The sequence below is a fragment of the Puma concolor genome, chromosome E3 (genome assembly GCF_028749965.1).
Source record: "Puma concolor isolate L17-30 chromosome E3, mPumCon1.1.hap2, whole genome shotgun sequence".
NCBI classification, from domain to species: domain Eukaryota; kingdom Metazoa; phylum Chordata; class Mammalia; order Carnivora; family Felidae; genus Puma; species Puma concolor.
Window position 1 is genome coordinate 10,888,892 of NC_141682.1, and position 20,079 is coordinate 10,908,970.

At 60.4% G+C, this 20,079-nt stretch overlaps 1 protein-coding gene across 2 annotated transcripts; it reads left to right on the plus strand.

The window, feature by feature from the left end:
* Positions 1 to 4,830: 4,830 nt before the first annotated feature.
* LAT2 (linker for activation of T cells family member 2) lies at positions 4,831 to 18,409 on the plus strand. Of its 2 annotated transcripts, none has more exons than XM_086692119.1 (13): positions 4,831 to 5,071; positions 9,083 to 9,205; positions 9,614 to 9,653; positions 11,972 to 12,036; positions 12,203 to 12,263; positions 12,510 to 12,547; positions 12,835 to 12,873; positions 12,955 to 12,985; positions 13,478 to 13,533; positions 14,657 to 14,719; positions 15,019 to 15,090; positions 15,517 to 15,625; positions 17,638 to 18,409. In XM_086692119.1, the coding sequence occupies exons 2-12, from the start codon at positions 9,112 to 9,114 to the stop codon at positions 15,609 to 15,611; spliced, it is 654 nt and encodes a 217-aa protein (XP_086548245.1). In that variant the 5' UTR covers positions 4,831 to 5,071; positions 9,083 to 9,111; the 3' UTR covers positions 15,612 to 15,625; positions 17,638 to 18,409. The 2 variants fall into 2 exon arrangements, with proteins under 2 accessions (XP_086548245.1, XP_086548246.1); XM_086692120.1 differs by having other exon boundaries at positions 11,993 to 12,036.
* The last annotated feature ends 1,670 nt before the right edge of the window (positions 18,410 to 20,079 follow it).

The following is a 20,079-nucleotide window of genomic DNA, read 5'->3' on the forward strand; positions in this document are numbered from 1 at the left end:
CTGCCTTCAGAGAAACAAAATTTAACAGAGTGCCAGGTTGGGCCCTTTTAATAAGGGGCTCAGGTTTCTAAGAATGTTCTTCTCTCAGAGCCCATTTTGTCAGAGGCCAGATTGTTTCTCCAGGGCTCAGGAGAGAAGTTTGCATGGCAGACTTCCAGAATCTGGGGCTGCCCATCTTGACTCAGAGGTCTTAGCAGGAGGCAGAAGCGGCGAGGTCAGGAGGTGTGCATTTGGGTCGAGGAGGAAGATGCTGGAATTGTTGCCTGGCATCCACACTCGACTCAGGATTCTAAGGAATGGCCTGGTTTTCTTGTTGAAGGAGGCTGCTTGGTAGAGAAGTTAGTTGAGAGCAAGAGCCTGTTAACAGTAACCCGGAAAGCAGTTCCTGCTTGAGACTCACTAGAAATAGCATTCCTTTGCTGTGCAGTGAGACTGCTCTGTGGCCCCGAGGGATTCTTACACCTGTTCGTTTACTTAAAGAGAGAGAGAGAAACTGCCTATTGTGGGGCTCGAACTTACAACCTTGGGATCAAGAGTCACATATTCTACCCGCTGAGCCAGCCACGCACCCGTTTCTTTTCATGAGTAGTACCTTACTCTGTTGTTTCCCTCCACCCTCTTCTCAGATTCCACATGGCTCCTGAGGTCATGTGGGGCCACTAGCCTGTGCAAGGATTGTTTTTTGAATGTTAACCGCAGTGGGACCTGCCGGGGCCCGGTGTCGCGCGCGCGCGCGCGCGCGCGTGTGTGTGTGTGCGTGCGCGCCTGGCACCTCGGTCTGGTGGAGAATGGGGTGGGTCTTGCCCAGTGGACTTCTTGCCAGTTTTCTTTCCGGGAAGTCGGGAGGGGAAGCCGACAGGGTGTCCCATCCTGGGATCTCTAAAGGATCCTCCATACAGGATAGCAGTCCAACGTGCGTCACAGGTGGCCGTCACCTGGTGTGCCCCATGCTCCCCAGACCCGGTTCGCCAGACGAACAGCCATGAAACCGCAGAGCTGCAGGGAGACCTAACGGATGGCCAGTTGCTTGGGCTGTACCCCCTCGTGCGTCCTTGGGAGCATCCGGCCGGGGCCTCCCCGCATCTGCCTTTCAAGTTTTGGATGAAGAGCTTTGGTCTGTCCTTTGCGCTTTCTTGGCCAATCTTGAACAACGGTGAGACGTTTGATACTCACAGGAAGTCAACAGGCTTATAACATCCCTCTGAGAGGTTTCCTTTTGCAGTTTGTTGTCATGACCATGAACCAAAACGATGAAGACTGTACTTAATTATAACCTACTACTAATCTCTTCCCCTATCTGTAACCACCCTCTAAGCGTAAAATACCAAATATACAAATAAAAGCAAAAACTGTTTCACGATGGCGGGCTCTTTGGTATGCAGTTTGGGGACCAGAGAGAATTGTTTCCTGTACCTGTTCTTTTGTTCACTGTCGGAGACAAGGTAAACGTTAATAAAATTATTCATTATTACTGGCCTCGAAGCTTCTCTTTTTGAACGGGATTAGGAGGGAGGGAAGTCAGAGCAGCTTTTCAGGTAGCCTAGAGATTCTGTAAATAGCACCAAGGTGCCTTGGAATCTGTAGGGTCTTTCTCATGCATTATATTTTTGAAACTAAGAGTGTGCTCAATAGATATTTTTTTATTTTAATGTTTATTTTTGAGAGACACAGAGTGTGAGTGGGGGAGGGTCAGAGAGAGAGGGAGACACAGAATCGGAAGCAGGCTCCAGGCTCTGAGCCGTCAGCCCAGTGCGGGGCTTGAACTCAAACATCATGACCTGAGCTGAAGGCGGCCGCTTAACCAACTGAGCCACCCCGGCGCCCCTAGATATTTTTTCAAGGTATTCTGTCAAAATATAAACAAAATGAAAAGACACGTTAAAGACTAAAACGAAAGGTGAGGGGTGTGTAAAGAATTCCTGCAGGGGCGCCTGGGTGGCTCAGTTGAAGCATCAGACGCTTGGTTTCAGATCAGGTCGTGATCTCACGGTTTGTATGTTCGAGCCCTGTGTCAGACTCTAATGCCGGTATGGGGCCTGCTTGGGATTCTCTCTGCCCCTCTCCAGCATGCTTCCTCTCTTTCTCCGTCAGTAAATAAATAAAAAATTTTTAAATATGTATATATATACACGTAAAGAATTCTGGCAAATTGTCCAGAGAAAAACCCCACAGAGAAGGAAGGTGTTAACAGGTATGTCGTGAAAGAGGAAGTAAGGCCAAAAAACGGTGCTCAGCCCCACTAGCAATCCCGGCATTCCTTGTAAGTCAAGACCGCGAAGAAAGAAAGTACCGTCGTGCACCCCGTTCAAGTGGCGCACGTCATGAACTGACAAGCCAGTTGCCTAGAGGGTTTGTGGTCTCTCGTGTTACAGATGAGCATGTAAGTGGGTGGTCACTTTGGGAATGAGCTTGAATATCGAATTAGCCTTCCCCTCCCAGGTATGTGCCCCAGACAGATCACACGGCAGCAGAAGCTGCCTTCGGATAATGGAATGAACCGTAGGCGCGTGTTGATGGATCACAACGATGTGAGAGACGGGACCTAGGCCCGGGTGTGGACAGACTGCAATGGCACTTTCGTTAGATTCAAAGCCCCTCAGAAATACCTGTAGATGCCAAAACAAGCAGTCGCTTAGGTTGGGGGAGGTTGAAGAATGAGAATAGGTGCCTTTGGGGAGTGAGTTCACAGCCAAAAGTGGGTGTCAGAAGGCTGGGGAGGAGGAGTGGAAGGGAGGCTCTTTTGCACCTTAGGCTTGGGGGTGGCAGACCCCCTGGCTCCAGGGGTTTCTAGAACGTGCACACTTCTCAAGGTGCTTTTTCTGTGGATAATCCACAGCTTCCCATCAGCCTTTAGTATCTCTGTGACCCCAGGGGCGCTTGGGTGGCTCAGTTGGTTAAGCCTCCAACTTCGGCTCAGGTCATGATCTTGCAGTTTGAGAGTTTGAGCACCGCATCAGGCTCTGCACTGGTGGTTCGAAGTCTGCTTGGGATATTCTCTCTCTCTCTCTCTCTCTCTCTCTCTCTCTCTCTCTCTCTCCCCCCCTCTCCCCCTCCCTCCTTCCCTCCCTCCCTTCCTCCTCCCTCCCTCTCCCCTTTCCCTGCTTGTGCTCTCCCCCTCTTACAAAATAAACTTTAAAAAAGAAAAAAAAATGGGCTCAGAGAGGGTCTGAGCTAGGTCCCACCGCAGATTGACCTTAACACCTTACCAGTGGTTGGAGGTCACTTCTGCCATTGCTAAGGCCTGAGACAGAAGCCAGGCATGTAGGACGATAGCTCCTTCCCATTGGATGTGTGAGGTTCTGTCCATCTCTGCCAGCTGGAGACCCCTGGGTAGAGGCACAGTCCCGGGATCGATGGACACCAACACCAGCTTGTTCCAGTTGTCTGAGTGGGGCTCGGGCAGGTGGTCCCAGCATGGAGGGCCGCTGGCACACAGCCACCAGCCTCCCTGCACTTGTGGGTGGTGAGAAGACAACAGGCTGGAGATTTGGGATCTGGGCTCAAATCCAGCATAGCTTCCATGGGCTTCCAGCCTTCTCTGCCTGTGTAAGGAAAGTGACATCAAAGGGGCCAGTTACCGTGGGAACCAAATGAAGCATGGCCCAGCGGGGAATAGAGTATGGCAGCGCCCGCACAGGCACGGGCCTGGGAGTCAGACGGACTTGGCTTTAGTCCCGGTGCCACCGTGCACTGGGATGGGGGACAAGCTCCTGGCATGAGGCCCCAGGGATTTCCCACATCAAGGCTTGGCCGCTGCACTACCTATCTTCTCCACAGGGTGGCAGCCGCGGGCAGCCCTGGCCCCGGCCTGGACGGGCCGGGCCGAAAGAGAAACCAAGTCTCTGGCCAAAAGGGGCCCACGGGACCGGAGGGCCTGGGCTCTGAAATTCCAGACTAATGGAGGCTTGGGACCCTGGTGGGTTTCCCTGGGGTCTCCTGCGAGTGGGGTGCCACTACCAGTTCCATGGCCTTAGGCAAGTCAACGCCCAGTAACAGAAGGCACCCAAGCAACCTGTGCATTTGTGGGTCCCCCAGGAGCCAGCGTGGAGTCCCTGAAGTGGACGGGGTATAGGCATGGGGGCAGCAGCCGCGGGAGGGGTCTCTGGGTCTCTGGGAATCAGGGCGGGGGTGGGGGGCCGTGAGCCGTGGCTCCTGGATCATCTCCGCCCTTGTGTCCTCCGGCTCACCTCCCTGTCCTGCTGCTTCTGACGCCTATGGCGGGCGGGCTGCAGCGCTGTTCTGTCTGCCCCAGCGCGCACCTGCCGTGCGTCCCTCTGTCCCACGTTCCACGGGAGCGTGCACGGTGTGTGCGCGTGAGAGCGTGTCTCATTCCCTGGGACTCTCGCTCCCTGGGTGCCTCTCTCTCGTTCTCCCTCCCTCTGTGCGTCTCTGAGAGTCTGCGGGTCTCTGTGTCTGTCGGTCAATCTCAAGCTCAGGCTCTGCCTGTCTCTGGAGGGGAAAGGACACTCTGTACATGTGTATGCATGTGTGTGTCTGTTTCTCATCCTTTCCCTGCCTGTGTGCCTTTTTCTGTGTGCTGCTCCCTCTCGAAGTGTGTGTGTGTGTGTGTGTGTGTGTGTGTGTGTGTGTGTCTTTCCATCTCTTCCTACTTTCTGGTTGCCTGTGTGTGTGTGTGCGTGTGTGTGTGTGCACCCCACTTCCTTCTTTTCTCCCAGTCCCTCTGTGTATGTCTCTTCCTCTCTGTGTGACTTGGGTTTACATGTGTGTATTTAGTGTGTGTGTGTGTGTGTGTGTGTGTGTGTGTGTGTGTGTGTGTTCTCTCCGCGCCTGCTTGCGTCCGTGTCTCTCTCTCTCCCCTCGTCCCTTGGCGTCTCTCCAAGGCGTCTCTCCCAGGCGTCTCTCCCTGTCTCTGCGAGTGTCTCTGTGTCTCCGTCTGTTAACAGCAGAGCCTGTCCGGCAGAGCAGCGGATGTGTGAGGGATGATTCAGGGGCTGACAGGAAGCCCGCTGCCTTGCCTGCTGCCCGCCAGAGTCTGTGGCGTTGGCGTCAGCTCGGGCAGGTGTGTGGGCTCAGGATGAAGTGGCCGCAGTGAGGAGCCCCCAGCTGTCAGGTAAGTCTTGCCCAGGAGTGCCTGGAGCCTGGCCCAGGGCCAGGGGTCCGGAGGCTGGCTCCCACTGAACTCCCCACGGGGGCAGGAATGGCTCCACTGGCCCAGCGGGAGTGCTGGGGGGGTCCTGCCGGGTGGGGTGGGGAGATGCCCAGCCGCTGGGTCCTGGTCCTGCCCTGGCGCCCCTGGCTGGGAAGTGCTCCCTCCGGGACCCTGCGGCACCCTGCGGCACCCAGGGGCAGCCTGTTTCTGGCCACCTTCCCACCCTCGCCTTCCCCAGCCCAGCCTACGAGGGCCTGGGAAGCCCCTGCGGGTCCTATCGCTTCCAGAGACCGGTGAGGGGCCAGGCCCATGAGCCCTGGTTTCTTTGTCCGTAAAATGGGACTGTAACATCCCTGCCACCGGGCTATTGGAGGACGGGTGGGACTCCACAGGCAAGCGTGCCCAGGGCCTGCCTCAGGCCAGATGGAAGCAGCCCTCCCACCGCCCCCACCCAGCCCCCAGCCTGGCGCTCCAGCTCTCTGCTCTCTGACTGCAAGGCCGTAGGCCCTGGGGACCTGCTTGTGCCCGGCTCTGTCACCATCCCCCACCCCCCCACCGGCCTTGACCTTGGCCGTCACCATTCCCCACCTCTGCCCCGGAACAAGGGCTGCCCAGGCCCCCACACTGGCCTCCTGAGCATTACGAGCCTCCGTTAGAGGTCCCTGGGTTGGCCTTATCTGAAGGCCAAGATTACATGGGAAAGGGAACAGGCACCAGAGCAGAGCCCAGCGGATAAAGCCTTCCCCGGGCCCAGATCCGAATCTCTCGCTCCACTCCTACCCCCTAGTCTGCCCTGCCGCCCTGGTAGGCCTCAGTTTCCCCATCTACGGCTGGAGGTAGGGCTGGGAGATGGGGCAGGAGGCTGGGACACTGAGGCCCGGCCCTGAGGGCTTTCCCACCGAGGGCTGTTGCAAACCTTGTTCATCTGAAAACTGCGCACTTCCCTTTGTGCTATTTTGGCCCGCGGCACCTCGGCCTGTGGCCACAGGCCGCCTCGCCTCCCCACCCCACCCAGCCCTGCCTGCCCCTTGGGGCCCTCCTGGGGCCCCTGGGCCTGCCTCTCCTGGGGGCTCAGCCTCCTCCCCCAACCCTCATCCTGCGCCCACCAGCTCGTGGGGCCTGGGTGGGAAAGCCCAGCCGGAGGGCGGATCTGCTCAGTCTGGGGGCCTCTCTTTGAAAAAATATTTCATGCTTCTTAAAAATAGAATTGTAAGAAAGGGGTACAGGAGCGTGGCCTTTGGAGCCAGCCCTGCCTGAGCTGGGGTCCTGGTTCTGCTGACGGGCTCGCTGGGGGAACTCGGACGGAGTGCCTGTCTCTCTGGGCCTCCCTCTCCTCCTTTGGATGAAGGGAGCTGGCATCTCCCAAGTGACACTTGGCACGTCTGTGACAACTGAGGGGCCGGGCCGGATCCCAGCCCGCCCCGGGGTCCCAGCACGATGGCCCCCGTGGGGCGGTGGAGGGGGGCTCGGGCCGGTGTGTCTGGGGGACCAGGCGGGACGGTTCTGGTAGGGTTACCCCACACTATTCACTGCAACACCCCCCGCCCCCAAAAGGCTGTGGCTGCCCCTTCCCGTTCCATGGGGACCCTGATGGTGGCGAGTCGTGGTTGTCATCCAGCTGTGTCCCCCAGACTCCCACACTAGCACCTCCGAGCACCATCTCGATGCTGGGCCTCATGTGACACACCTGAGGGATGTGTCATTATTTCCCCTGTTGTAGAAGGGCCGCCGAAGGCCAGTGAGGCTGGGATTCCACAGCAGAGGCAGACACACGCTGTGTTCTCGGGCTCCCCCTCCTTCCCTCAGCCAGTGCCAGGGGGACGGGGGTGGGCCAGGATGCCCCCCCACCCCGGCCCCGACCGTGCTGCTTGTCCCCGGACAGCCGGGTCCAGGAAGCAAGAGGGCGCCCTGGTGGCCAGGATGCCCTGCGGTCGAGGGTCCCCCTTCCCCGGGACGGCCACAGAGGTCAGCAGGCCAGGTCCTGGGCCTCCATCGCCAGGCCGCAAGAGCACGAGTGAGTTCTCTAAACCAGCCGGCCAGAAATAAGACCCTTAGCACGCTTCTCTTCCGGAAGCCCGGCCGGTGAGCCAGACTGTTTATCATCTGCCAAAAGTGCTTTGAGGAAGGCACTGCGTCGATCCCCATTTTGTAGATGAGAAAACCGAGGCCAGGAGACAAACAGGCACAAGCTGGAGTCCTCCCTCCAGGACCAGGTGCTCCCAACCCCGCACAGCCTGAAGTGCCCTGGGGCGGGCGGCCCAAGGTTGGGCGGGGAGGAGGTTGTGCAGGCCGGGAGGGCAGCGCCCCGGCTCTGAGAGGGCGGGGCTCAACACGGACAACGTCGCGGGGTGGCGGGGGCCGCCCCGTCCTGAGATTTGGCGACGCTCGTGCTCCCACTGACTCACTCGGTGTTTGGGGAAGGAGGGGTGGCTTGTCCGTGACGGCCCCGACGGAGGCTCCGTGTGGCGTGGAGGTTCCTGGTCATTTTTGCCACAAGGGTGGAGGCAGCCCGGAGAGGCGAAAGGGACCGCCGGCCGCCGCGGTGTAGGCCTCGGGGAGCCCAGGGCAGGAGCCGGGCGACACGAGGCTCCGCTTCTCCCCCGGCCTCGCCTTCCCCGGCTGTAAAGTGGGGAGAAGCCCTCCCCCCGGGTGGCTGAGGCAGGGGGAAAACAGGTGTGCACAGGATGCGCAGGGAGCCGGTGTGGGCCCCCTCGGAGACGCCCTGTCGCCCCCTCAGCCGCGTCCCCCGGCCACTGCCAGGAGACCGTCTCCGCGCTCGCGACGATTCTTCCCGGAAACCCCCTCAGCGGGGCACTCCCCGGGCCCCGGTGTGTGGCCGCCCGTGGCTTCGCCAAGGACTGGCAGTCCCAGCGTGGCTCCGCGGCTGGGACCAGCCACTGACCAAGCGGTGGCCCGAGGCCAGGCGGGATTCAGAGTGTCCTCACCCTGCAGAGTCCGCCTTACAGCCCGCGACGCTCCCGGCACCTCCCGCCGCCAGCTGCAGGGGGAGCCCGCCAGGCCTCTCTGCCCCCCGCACCCTTCTTCCCCTTATGCCCTCAGGACCCCCCTGGTGCCTAAGGAAAGGAGATCCCACTCCTGAGAGGGGCCGAGAAACGCCCTAGGGTGGGTGTCGGCTGCCGGGGCTCCGGTGCCGAAGGGGCCGTGGACCGAGCTCAGGAAGCAAAGCTGGGTTTACAGGAGGCGACAGGGTAGAGCCAGACTTAGGGCCCCGAGGCTGGAGTTTGAGTCCTGACTTTTTACTTTGCAGCTGGGATCTCCAGCCTCAGTTTCTCCTTTCTTCCTTCTCTTCCTTCCTCCCTCCCTTCCTTCCTCTTCCTTCCTTCCTTCCTCTTCCTCTTTCTTCCTTCCTTCCTCTTCCTCTTCCTCTTTCTTTTCTTTCTTTCTCTCTCTCTCTCTCTTTTTCTTTCTTTATGTTTATGCATTTTGAGAGAGAGAGAGAGACAGAGCATGAGTGGGGAAGAGGCAGAGAGAGAGGGAGACACAGAATTCGAAGCAGACTCCAATCTCCCAGCTGTCAGCACAGGGCCCGACGTCTGGCTCGAACTCGCCAGCCATGAGATCATGACCTGAGCCAAAGTCAGACGCTCTACCGACTGAGTCACCCAGGCGCCCCTCCGGCCTCAGTTTTTATATTTGTGAAATGTTGGGAGGGCAGCTGTGTGGATTAAGCAAAGGGCACATGGTGCTGTCTGGTCCCCAGAACCTTCCAGCACTTAACCAAGTGTCGGTGATGGCCCTGGGGCCAGGACCGCGGGTTTGGGGTCCAATGAGGGAGCAAGGTGGTTCCAGGGCTGATTCCAGCCTGACCCGTTGCTAGGGCAGGGAGGGGAGCCGGTGCTCCCAGGGCCTGGGCTCAGCCGTGGGGCTGTCGGGACAGGGGGTCTGGAAATCCGAGGGTGTGGGGCTGGGCAGGACCCTGGAGGGGCGGTCACGGGATGATCCACGTTGCAGCCCTGCAGGACGAGTGGCTAGGAGCGGACATGAACGTGGACGCCGAGCTGCTGTGGCCGGGGGTGGCCCTGCTGCTGCTTCTGGGGACGGTGGCCAGCCTGTGCGTGCGCTGCTCCCGGCCAGGTAACAGCGCGGCGGGGAACAAGGGCGTACCCGGACCTGGCCGCGCTGGGTGGACCGAAAGACAGGCTTTGACGAGGCAGGGATGAAACCCTAAACCAGCCCTGAAGACCATGAGTCTGGGTCACTGTGGGGCTTTGGTTGTGCTGGGTCAAGGGGTCTGGGGCAGGGGAATGCTCTGGCAAAAGGGTGGAGATGTGCTGTGCTGCCTGCAGCGTGGACCTTCATGCTCCGCTCTCCCAGAGAGCAGACGCCGTATCAGTGACAGGTGGCCCGCGGCGATTGGCCGGCCGTGTCCCATGTCCCATCTGGGGCCTGCCCAGGGCACAGGGGAGACAAGATGGGGGGATCTCAGAGCTCAGTGCCCGCCCCGGCACTGGGACGCTTGATGATCTGGTCTTGTTCTTGCAGTGGTGAAGAAGTCTGAGAAGATCTACGAGCAGAGGAGCCTGTGAGTGCTTAGGTGTCCCCAGCCCAGTGACTTGGGGTGCCCTGGCTGTGGGCCTCCACAGGGGCAGCCCCTTGGGTGTCCCTGCCCCCCTTCCCTCACCCCTTCCCGCCTCCTTCCTCCAATGGTTCCCGAGCAGTCCAGCCTTGGGAGGAGGGACAGCCTGCCTGCCCAGAGGGCCTCCCCTTGCCCCCAGCCCAGGGGAGGCCGCTGTGCTGGTGCTGGGGGCGGACACAAGAGTCCTGCCCTCCTAGGCCACGTGGGGAACCGAGACCGGGCGCAGAGCAAAGCGGGGTACAGGTCTCCCCTGGAAGAAAGGCTCACAGGGCTCAGAGCTCCAGGAGGATGTGGGCGTGTCCTGGGGGAATCAGGAGGCCTGCCGGGGCGGGGGGGGGGGGGGGGGGGGGGGGGGGGGGGAGGTGGGGAGGATCTGAAGAAAGAAAGAAGGCGAAAGGGAACATTCCAGAGAGAGAACAGTGCGGACCGTTGCCCACCGAGGACCGGGGTGGACACAGTCTTCTGGGGCTGAGGTGGCAGGTACAGGCCTCTCTTGAGAGACGTGAGCTGGGCGAGGGGGCGGAGGCTGTGGCCTTTGTCCTGAGGGCCCGGGGGAGCCACAGAGGAGCCGGAAGCAGGGAGCTAGGGGGAGAGGTGAAACGGGGTCATTGACCCCAGGCCGGATGGCACTTTGGGGACAGGCGAGCGCTGGGAGAGTCAGAGGTGCCGGTCGCTGCAGACCGGGGTGTGGCCCAAGGACAGCCCAGGTCAGGAGGGCAGGGGCCACTGGTGTCCTTACACTGAGCAGGAAAGTGACAGACGGCGGGCCTGGGCTGAGACCCGGGAGAGACCCCCTGCGCTGAGACCCGCGTGCACACGTGTGCACGGGCCGGCGTGCCCACTCACACCCACACGCCCCCCGCATTCTTGCTCATGCGTGTGTTTCTCACACATGCGGCACCGTGTGCCCGCCCAGGGAAGGAACTTACCTACGACTGCGCACACACGCTTTCTCATTTCCTTTTGCAACTGAAAAACCACAATGAAGTTTGAAAATAGAGTGTCCCCATCCACACCCAGCCCTGGGCCCAGGACTAGACTTTTCCCGGCTTTGTTGACCACTTGTTCCCCTGCATCTCCAGCCCACAGGCTCCACAGGGGGTGAGGGTGGGGTGGGGGACCTGGGCCCCGCTGGTGCCTCCCACACCCCTGCCCCAAGGCAGGCCTCCTCCGTATCGCCTGTCTCCCTCTCTCAGTGCCTGCCCACTCGGGGCCCCTGACTGAGCTAGAGCCAGAAGTGAAACTTTGTCATGGTGGGAAGTGGAAACTGGGCCTGGACAGGAGGAGAACCCACTTCACTTGGGTTCCATCCTGCCAGCCTACGTGAAGTGACCGCTGTGTGTTCCAGGCCCAGCTCCCGTGGGAAGCCATGCCTGACTCTCTCCTGTGGAGTTAGGACAGCCCTCCTAAATCAGGTCACCCTGACCCCTCAGCCTTCCAGGAGCTCCTGGAAGCCTGGGCCAGATACCCATTCTGGTCCAGAGGAGGAGCCCCAAAGGCTTTAATGTTTAGCCAACCTGCCCTCCCACCCTTAGTGGTGGCTTCTGCTCTCCAGGGAGCTTCATGGTCCAAAATGGCAGCCAGAGCTCCAGCCCTCATCTCTGTGTTCCAGGCAGTAGTAGTAAGAATGAAGCACCAGGATAAAAAGGGTGCACCCCTGTTGACAGTGCCTCCTTTAAAGACGTTTTCCTGGAGGTCCCAACAACCTTGGCTTGCGTCTCATTGACTAGGGCTTAATCACAGGGCCGTGCTTAGGCACGAGAGAGACTGGGAAATACAGTCTTTTAGATGGGCCTCCATAAAAATCAGAGATCCGTTTCAAAGAAAGAAGACACGGGGGTGATGGCCGGACACCTCGCTGTGTCTCGCTTTGAAGTTACCTCACCAGGTATTTGGGAGCAAATGGTGGGTTGGAACATCTCAAAAGGGACTGAAGTTACCGTCGGTTGAGATCTCTGAAGAGCCACCTGACCCTCACCGGAGAATCTCGGGGCCGCCTCCCCAGCCCCCGCCCACAGACCCTCCTGACCATCTCCGGGGTTCCTGGGGAGGCCGTGGAGACAGCTGGCTCCAGCCTGGGGCCGTGCGAGAAGGGTGGACACCCGGCGGGCAGGGTTGGGGAGCAGTCCGGAGAATGGGGCATCAGGGAGCCCTGGATCACTCTCACCCTGGTCTGTCCCTCCCCTCTCCGTTCCTCGCCCCTGTCTGTCCATCTCTCCTGTCTCTCTGTCCCTTGGGCTGTGGGAGGCCATGCGCTGGCTCAGCACAGCTCCTTGTGTTTCCAGGGAAGAGAATGCACAGAACTTTGCGGTGGCCCGGACCTATTCCTGTGAGTCCCCAAACTGAAGGGTCCAGGGACTGGGCTCAGGGTTGGGGGTGACCATATCTGTCCCCATCGTTCTGAGGTGGTGGCCAGGCCTGATCTGGTGGAGTGAGGGGCCTGTAAGTGGCAGGCTGGTCTGGGGGACCAGCCAACACCCCCTTGTCCTTCGCAGTGGTCAGGCAGGCCTGGCCAGGGCCCCTGCTGGACACAGCCTCTGACGTGGCACCAACAAGGTAGGCATAAGCCCCCGACCCCAGGCCCAGAGGGGTCACAACCCCATAGGAGGTGATGGGAAGGAGGGTCCTGCGGTCCCCACCTGGCTGAGCTCCGGCCAAGACCTCGCTCCCTCCCTGAACCTCGGAGCCCCCGAGCTGGATTCTGAGGGCTCCACGAGGGGGCCCTGGGGCTGTGGTTCACAAACCCCAAGGCCTCCTCCCCACCCAGCCCTCCTCAGCCCCTCCCTTCCCCCTTTCCTGCAGGAAGGACAAGCTTCTGCGGTTCTCCCCCAGCGTCGAGGGTGAGTGGCCCTTAGACACAGGGTGGGGGCAGGGGTGAGGGGGGACTGAGACATGGGGGGGAGGAGGGACTGAGACACAGGGGTGGGGGCAAGGGTGAAGGGGGGACTGAGACACGTGGGCATTGGGGGGGGTCCCCTGAGGTGTTGGGCCAGGAGGCCTGGGGGGAGGGGACAGAGAGCAGGTGCAAAGCTACGAAGGTAGGAAACACCTGGGTCTGGAAGGCCCTTCCTTGGGGGTGGGAGTGGGGCCGAGACGGGAGGAAGCCACGAGCCCGCCTTTCTTCCAGATTCTGCGTCCTCTAGGTACCTGGAGAACTTCAGCAAAGGTGGGTGGCATCCGGGGAAGTGGGGGCTGCGGTGGGGCCCACAGCCCGGGGCTCAGGCCTAATTCTCACCTCTTCCTGCAGGAAGCAGACGAGGATCTGATGGAGCCTTCATGTGAGTGGTCTTCTGCGGGCCCTGGCCCCGCATCCCCGCCCCCCACCCACCCCTGCTTTGAGCTTCCCCCTTTAGGAAGACTTCCTGCCCCGGAACCCACTGGCCCAGGCAGGCTCTGCCCCTCAGGTGGTTATGGCTTTGTGGGGACAGGGACATGGCCCTGCTCTAGGGAGGGTTTGTCTGGGGGGACTCATCCCACATCGCCTAGAGACAAGTTCCAAAAACCCCAGGGAGGAGGGGCCCTCAGGGATGTCTCTTCATCTCACAGATGGGCACACTGCTCCCCAGGGAAGAGGGGGACGAGTCGGGATGGCTGGAGCCAGGCTGGGTGGCTCAGGGACGGAGGGACCAGGGGAGAGCCTGGCCCAGCCCCCGCGAGCCCCCGGGGGAACAATATATTGGAACAGCCCTGGCCTCACTGTCCCCCGTGATGCTCCAACCCCAACCACCCGCCTACCTAGCAACCAGCCTGTGTCTGTGTTTTCTTGCCAGAGACCCCATTGCCACGCACTATTACAACTGGGGGCAGTTCCAGAAGCCCTTGGAAGGTGAGGCGGAGGAGGGGGAAAAAGGGGAGGTGGGAAACTTCAGAAGCCACGTTCCCCGGGCCAGAGGCGGTGGGAAGAACGTGGAGGAGGAGGCTGGGCCTAGGTCTGGACGGGTGGCGGAGTTGGGGAGCTCGGGGCCAAAGCCCAGGAGCGCAGTAGGGAAGGGATGTGTGGGAGGCAGAGAGGGGACAGGGTGGTGGGCCGCAGAGGTGAGGGCACCAGAGGGGGAGCTGGGGGCAGAGGTAGCGGGGGAGGCTGAGCCCCCGTGTCGTGCAGGCCCCCCCTCGGGACTGGGCAGCAACTGATGGGTACACGTGGGACCTCGGAGAAAGGCCCTGGGCAGGGCGGCCGGGCTGACCGACACTGAGCCCTGCGGGCTCTGAAGATGCCAGAATCTTAGGCCCTTAACACCTTTGGTTCACAGAAGAAGAAACTGAGGAGTGAGGGAGGGCAGTGCCTGCTGAGAGGTGCTCGGGTCTGGGGCTTGAGGCCAGTTCCTGCATCTTGGCTCCTGCCTGGGCCATGCTGGGGAGTGGGGCCGTGGTGGGTAGAGAGGAGGGTCTTCTCCCCGCCCCCTGCACCCACCTCAGATGGATGCAGGCAGTGGGCCAGCAGTTAGAGCTCAGCTGGCCCCTGACGGGGGCCATGAGGGGGTGCCAGGCTCTGATAGGCCTGGGGTCGCCCCGCCCCGCCCAGAGGTACTGCTTCAGGACGAGCCTAGGCCCGGAGCCCGCCTCTCCGTGGCCTCCAGCAGCAATCCCTGCCCCTCACTGCCCAGTAGCAACGGGCCTCCCTCCCTCCCTCCCAACTAGCCAACTGCCTGATTGCAGCCTGAGCCCTACTCCCCCCTCCCCGGTGCATTTGGGGGGGGACCTCAGAAGACAATGAAGGAGCTCAGGGTGGCGGCTGCCGAAGCCAGGCCAGTGTCAATGAAGAAGCTTGTCCAGGAGAATGTTCGGGAGCCTCCCGGCGGGGGTGGGGGGAGGTCGGTGCAGAGGCTGAGGGTTTGGCAGGACGGGTCACCTACAGAGGGAAGGCAGGACGGAGGGAGGGAGGGAGGAAGAGCCCGGCCTGCTGGGCAGGGCCGACTGGCACCCACAGCCCCGTCTCCTCTCCCTGGCAGACGATGATGATGCCAATTCGTACGAGAACGTGCTCATCTGCAAGCGGAAGGACACTGAGTCAGGTGAGGCTGCCAGTCCCGGGAGCTGGCAGGGAGGCCAGCCTCCTGGGCTGAGATCCGAGGCCCCCGTTGCTCAAAGGCACCACTTGCCTCAAAACCCGAAGGTTCACCTCAGCTCTCGTGCCTTTGGATAAAGCACTGCTCGAGGCCTGGAGGGCCCCCGGGGGTCTGGCCCTAGTGAGATGCACCGACAGGACCCCTTCCTCCCCCGAGGGGCCGCCCAGCACGGGGCACAGGAGGAACCCAGGCGCCCCTGCCGGCCTGAGGCCTGGGCCAGCCCCTCTCTCGGTGTCTCCCTGCAGGGGACGAAGGATCTGAGGACTATCAGAACTCAGCTTCCATCCGGCAGTGGCGGGAGTCCAGGAGGGTGGTGGGTACGTGTCTGGAGGGCAGGGGCTCCGGAGCGGTCAGCTTCAGCAGGCTTGCCGGGGGGGGGGGGGGGGGGGGGGGGGGGGGTTGGCGCCTGGCCTGGGAGGATCCGGTGGGCGGGCGTGGGCGAGGGAGGGAGAGTTGGGGTCTGACCCGGGAGGGCCAGGCCGGGAGGGCTCCCCTGCAGCCCGTGCAGCTGACTGTGCAGCGACGCCTCTGGCCCGTCGGTGGCCGCAGACGCCTCGAACCCCGTCGGCAGCCCCCCCCCACGGGCCAATCTCCGGCGAGCCGCAGGGATGAGACCGACACACTGTTCAGTGTGGCATTTCCCGCAGGCTGTTTTGCAGCCTCTGGGGGTCTGGGCCCGAGCCTCTGGCTGGGGGGACGGGTGTGGGTGTGAACGTGCGAACCGTCTGCCCCCTGGTCCTCAGAGCGAGGCCCGAGGGAGGCGTCCCCGTCGCTGGCAGGAAGCCCAGACGAGGAGCCCGATTACGTGAACGAGAGCGTGGCAGCCACAGAAGCCTAGCGAGGGCCTGGAAGGTACGTGCCCCTTCTTCCAGGGCGGTGGGCCTCACAGGCCTGAGAGGCCCCATCCCAAGGGGAAAAAAACAGGGCTGGGGGAGCCACGTGGGGGCCCCGGAGGGGGTTGAGGGGTGGCACCCATGGTGCTGAAATGGGGGGGGGGCTCTGTCGGGTGATGGGACCGCGCCTCTAGGTGCTGGGCCCCCTGAGCAGCCCGTGCCCACCCCGCCCCCGGCTCCCGTGGCAGGCCCGGCGAGGGGACAGCTCCACGGCAGGCACAAGGGCCTCAGGCTGTTGTGGGGGTTCCGGCCGGGGGTGCTGGTGAGCTGTGGGGTGACGGGGTGGGCCCTGGGTGGTCTCCGCAATCCTGAGCGAGTGACTTCACCTTCTGGGACTATTGCCTCGCTGGCAAAACGGTGCAACTGGGACACGGCATGTGAGGGACACAGGGACAGGGGTGGGACCTGGAGACAGAGGAGGGTGCCCATGACGGTCGTGGCTGGACCGTGCGAAGCACCCGCTTGGTCAGCCAGCGTGGGGCTGAATGTTCACACGTGCCCTCTCGTGGTGCCCCGAAGGCACAGAGAGCTCAGCCACTGCCCCTCCCCCAACCATACCTCCCAGCACCTGCCGCGGGCAAGTCGGCCTTAAGCGCCGCAGACACAGTCATAAAATCCACTCATGGGTGCCCAGCTGGCTCAGTCGGTGGAGCGTGCAACTCTTGATCTCAGGGTGGTGAGTTCGAGCCCTACAGGGGGTGTAGAGGTTACTTAAAATTTTTAAAGCTTTTTAAAAAATTTATTTATTTATTCTTAGGGTGGGGGGGCATGAGCAGAGGAGAGGCAGAGAGAGTGGGAGAGAGAGAGAGAGTCCCAAACAGTCTCCACACTGTCTGTGCAGAGCCTGACATGGGGCTCGAACTCACAAAGCATGAGATCATGATCTGAGCCGAGATCAAGAGTTGGACGCTTAACCGACTGAGCCACCCAGGTGCCCCTACTTAAAAATAAAACCTGAAGGGAAAAAAAAAAAATCCACTCAAATCCCTGACTGTTCAGGACTTACACTCCGGTGGGAGAGATTTCACAGATGGCTGTAGGCTGAGAGAGGAAAGGAAGAGGCATGTTAGGGGGTGATAAGCCCTGCGGTCGTGGGACTGGGGCAGGCCAGGGCAGCTGTGGGGGCTCCCTCCTCGCCCCGCTGGGGGAAAGATTTGCAGGGGGGCAGCGGTGCGCCCAGAGGGTCTGACGATGGGGAGGCGCGGCCAGCCACGCGGCCTGCACCTGGGTTTTCTGGGATGGGAGAGGGGGCGGCCTGGGAGACTGGAAAGAGGATCCCCGGATGCTGAGGAGAGAATGGAATTGAGGGCACAAGACAGGGAGTGGAGAACATTCCGGAAGTTCCACTGCAGAGTGGGGAGCGAGGGAGCAGAGAAGCAGAGACGCGGGGCGGGAGCCAGAGCGCTGTGCAGGTTTTTGAGCTGAAAGAAACGATGCTGTGAGGTAGGTTAGGGTGGCAGAAACGACACAGTGGGTTCCGGCTTGGGGTCCAGCCGCGGCTGGATGGAACTTTTGCGTCCAGCATCCCGTCGGGCACAGGGGGCCGAACTCCACGGCCGGCACCCACGGTGGCCTGGAGGCTGGAGTGACACGATCCCTGGACTCGAATTAGTGGAAGGGCTGTGCCAGGCGAGGCGGAAGCAGGGCTGAGTTAGAGCAGACGCTCTTGGCAGAGGTGCCTTCTGGGTGGGAGGGGAGAGGACGCGCCTCGAAGGTGACTGCGGGTCACAGGGCAGAGGGCGTCCCCGTGCGGGTTAACCCCAGCCGGGCGGCATCGATAAGCACAGTCAGGATTTCCAAGGGAAGGAAGGCAGCTTGATGGGTGGGCTCAGCCTGCAGGGCAGGAAGGGGGCTGAACGCTGACCATCTCCACGCATCCCGACCCTGACCCAGCCACCCTGCTGCCGAGGGAACAGAGTGCTGTCGAGGCAACCCTTTTCCTTGTAACAAACCTTTTCATCTTCGTTCAAGGAGCCGAGGGGACCACCAAGCTCAGAGGACTATTTACCGCCTCCCCAAAGGTCACTTCTCTGAGTTGCTCAACCGCTAGACCCCCCACGGTTGCTCCTGGGAGACGCGCTGACACGTCTGAGGACCATCCACCAGGCCGCGGGGGACCGGTGGGGAAAGGACAGTTACAGGTGGAATCACCCCCTACCCCCCCGCCCGGCTCCCATGGGAGCCCAGAGCCCCTGCCGCGATCGGATGTCAAGATTCAGGGCAAGTTGCATCCCTGTCCCCACGTCTAGAACGTCGTGCATCACTGGTACTCCTGTGCTTTTTGCTTTGGATTCAGGTTCCAAAGTGCTAACCAATGCCGGCTGCTGGGCTCTTCCTCGTGGTCCATAAGCTTGTACAGTTAATTTATATAGGTGGAGCCATATTTAATAATCCACATCTCCGGGCAGAGATCCGATCTGTCTCGCCTCCTAGAAGCATTACATGTGATTTCAGCAGAGTTAGGGGAGCCCCGGCGCTCCTTTCTTTGGGCCTCGGTTCACTTGGAAGAAGTAAGGCTGCAGGGAACTTCGCGCAGCCAGTGGGGACGTCTGCTGTGGACAGAGTGCGTCACGTTTCCGAAGGAGCGGAGCCGCGCGGCCGAGCTGATTGGGCAGAAACACAGCTGTCTCACGGGAGGGGCAGGGGCCCAAAGGGACCTTCTGAGTCAGAAAAGCCACAGCCAGAGAAACGAGATGCTTCCTTCAACTGAAACATCCCAATAGACCATTTTCATTTAAAAGTAGCAATTCTCACGTCCGCTTTCCCTGCTTCACGCAAAAACCTTCTAAGGGAATGAAAGTCAAGCCTCTTGCTTCATGGAAAGGGGCCTTGCCCCGCCCCAGGCCAAGGTCAGGGGATGGAGAGAGAGAGGGTGTGCTGGGGACAGGGACCTGGTCACAGGGTCAGTCCTCTTTCCATAAGTTGGTGCCACAGGTTGGGAAACGAGAAGGAAAAATGACAACAATCGTTGGCCACTTGTTACTCCCCACCCAGGAGTCCTGATCTCACAGGCTCAGACGGGGTGGGGTGCGGTGGGGGCTCCGGGCTCCATGGTTACTGGGTGTGGGGAACCCTCTGGACCCTGGGCCTCCCCCCAAACCTCACAGGGACCATGGAAGCTCCAGATGAAAAATAAGATGGAGAAACTATGTTTTTCTAAAACCTCACCTTGCAGGTTTTGAGGACCTTAATTCTTTTTCTCCCCTAATTGGAGCCCTAACCCAAACAGCCAGTTACGTGGGAGCCTTCCCTGTATCAGTTCAGTGTCCCATTCAACGCTGTGGCCCGGGCAGGTGACAAACCTTCCTGGGAGGAATGGCAGAGTGGAAGGGAGCTCTAGAGCCGCTGTGGCCAACCCTGGGCCGGGAGAGGATTTAAAGAAAGGCTCATGGGCTTGCCTAGCTGTTCCAGCACCATCTGTGTTTCTGCGGCAGTGGGGACACAGGAGGCAAGCTGCTGGGACCCTCTGTCCTCGAGCCCACAGGGCAGGAGCCAGCATGGCACACAGCTGTTTTCTTTTTCTTAAAAAAAAAAAAAAAAATTTACGTCCAACTTCGGCTCAGGTCATGATCTCACAGTTCATGGGTTCGAGCCCCATGTCGGGCTCTGTGCTGACAGCTCAGAGCCTGGAGCCTGCTTCGGATTCTGTGTCTCCCTCTCTCTCTGCCCCTCCCCTGCTCACACACTCTCTCTCTCAAAAATAAGTAAAACACTTAAAAAAGTTAAAAGTTTGGGGCGCCCGGATGGCTCAGTCAGTTAAGCGTCTGACTTCGGCTCAGATCATGATCTCACAGTTCATGGGTTTGAGCCCCGTGTCGGGCTCTGTGCTGACAGCTCGGAGCCTGGAGCCTGCTTCGGAATCTGTGGCTCCCTCTCTCTCTGCCCCTCCCCGGCTCACACACTCTCTCTCTCTCAAAAGTAAATAAACATTAAAAAAAAATTTTTTTTTAAGTTAAAAGTTTAAGTCGGATGCTTAATCAACCAAGCCACCCAGGCACCCCAACACACAACTGTTCTCAATGGAAGCTTTCACACGAGACCACCAATCACAGGAGCTGAGTCACCCCCAACCCCTGTAACACGACATCAGGGATTTGCTTCAACCACCGGAATGGGGGAGGGTGGTGGGAACACAAGAGGACACCAGAATGGCCGTATGTTGGTAAAACTTAAGATGGGTGGTGGATACGGGAAGTTCACTGCATCATTCTTTCCACTTATGTACAATTGAGATTTTTTACAGTTTGAAAAAAATAGTACCTTGGGGGGGGGGGTGGGAACAGTCATGCAAATTATTATAAAATTCCCTGGGGATTTCTACGGCAGCATGCACACACAGGATACCCAGTAACACCGTCCCGTGATCGCTGCCCGTCCTGCCGAAGGGCCCGCTGCCCCAGGCTGTTCTGAGAG

Excerpts from the sequence above, each read along its gene's own strand:
- LAT2 (XM_086692119.1), top strand. The coding sequence starts at position 9,112 with ATGAACGTGGACGCCGAGCTGCTGTGGCCGGGGGTGGCCCTGCTGCTG. Across the intron at positions 9,206-9,613 it reads CGTGCGCTGCTCCCGGCCAG|TGGTGAAGAAGTCTGAGAAG; the intron begins GTAACAGCGCGG and ends TTGTTCTTGCAG. Across the intron at positions 12,037-12,202 it reads GGTGGCCCGGACCTATTCCT|TGGTCAGGCAGGCCTGGCCA; the intron begins GTGAGTCCCCAA and ends TGTCCTTCGCAG.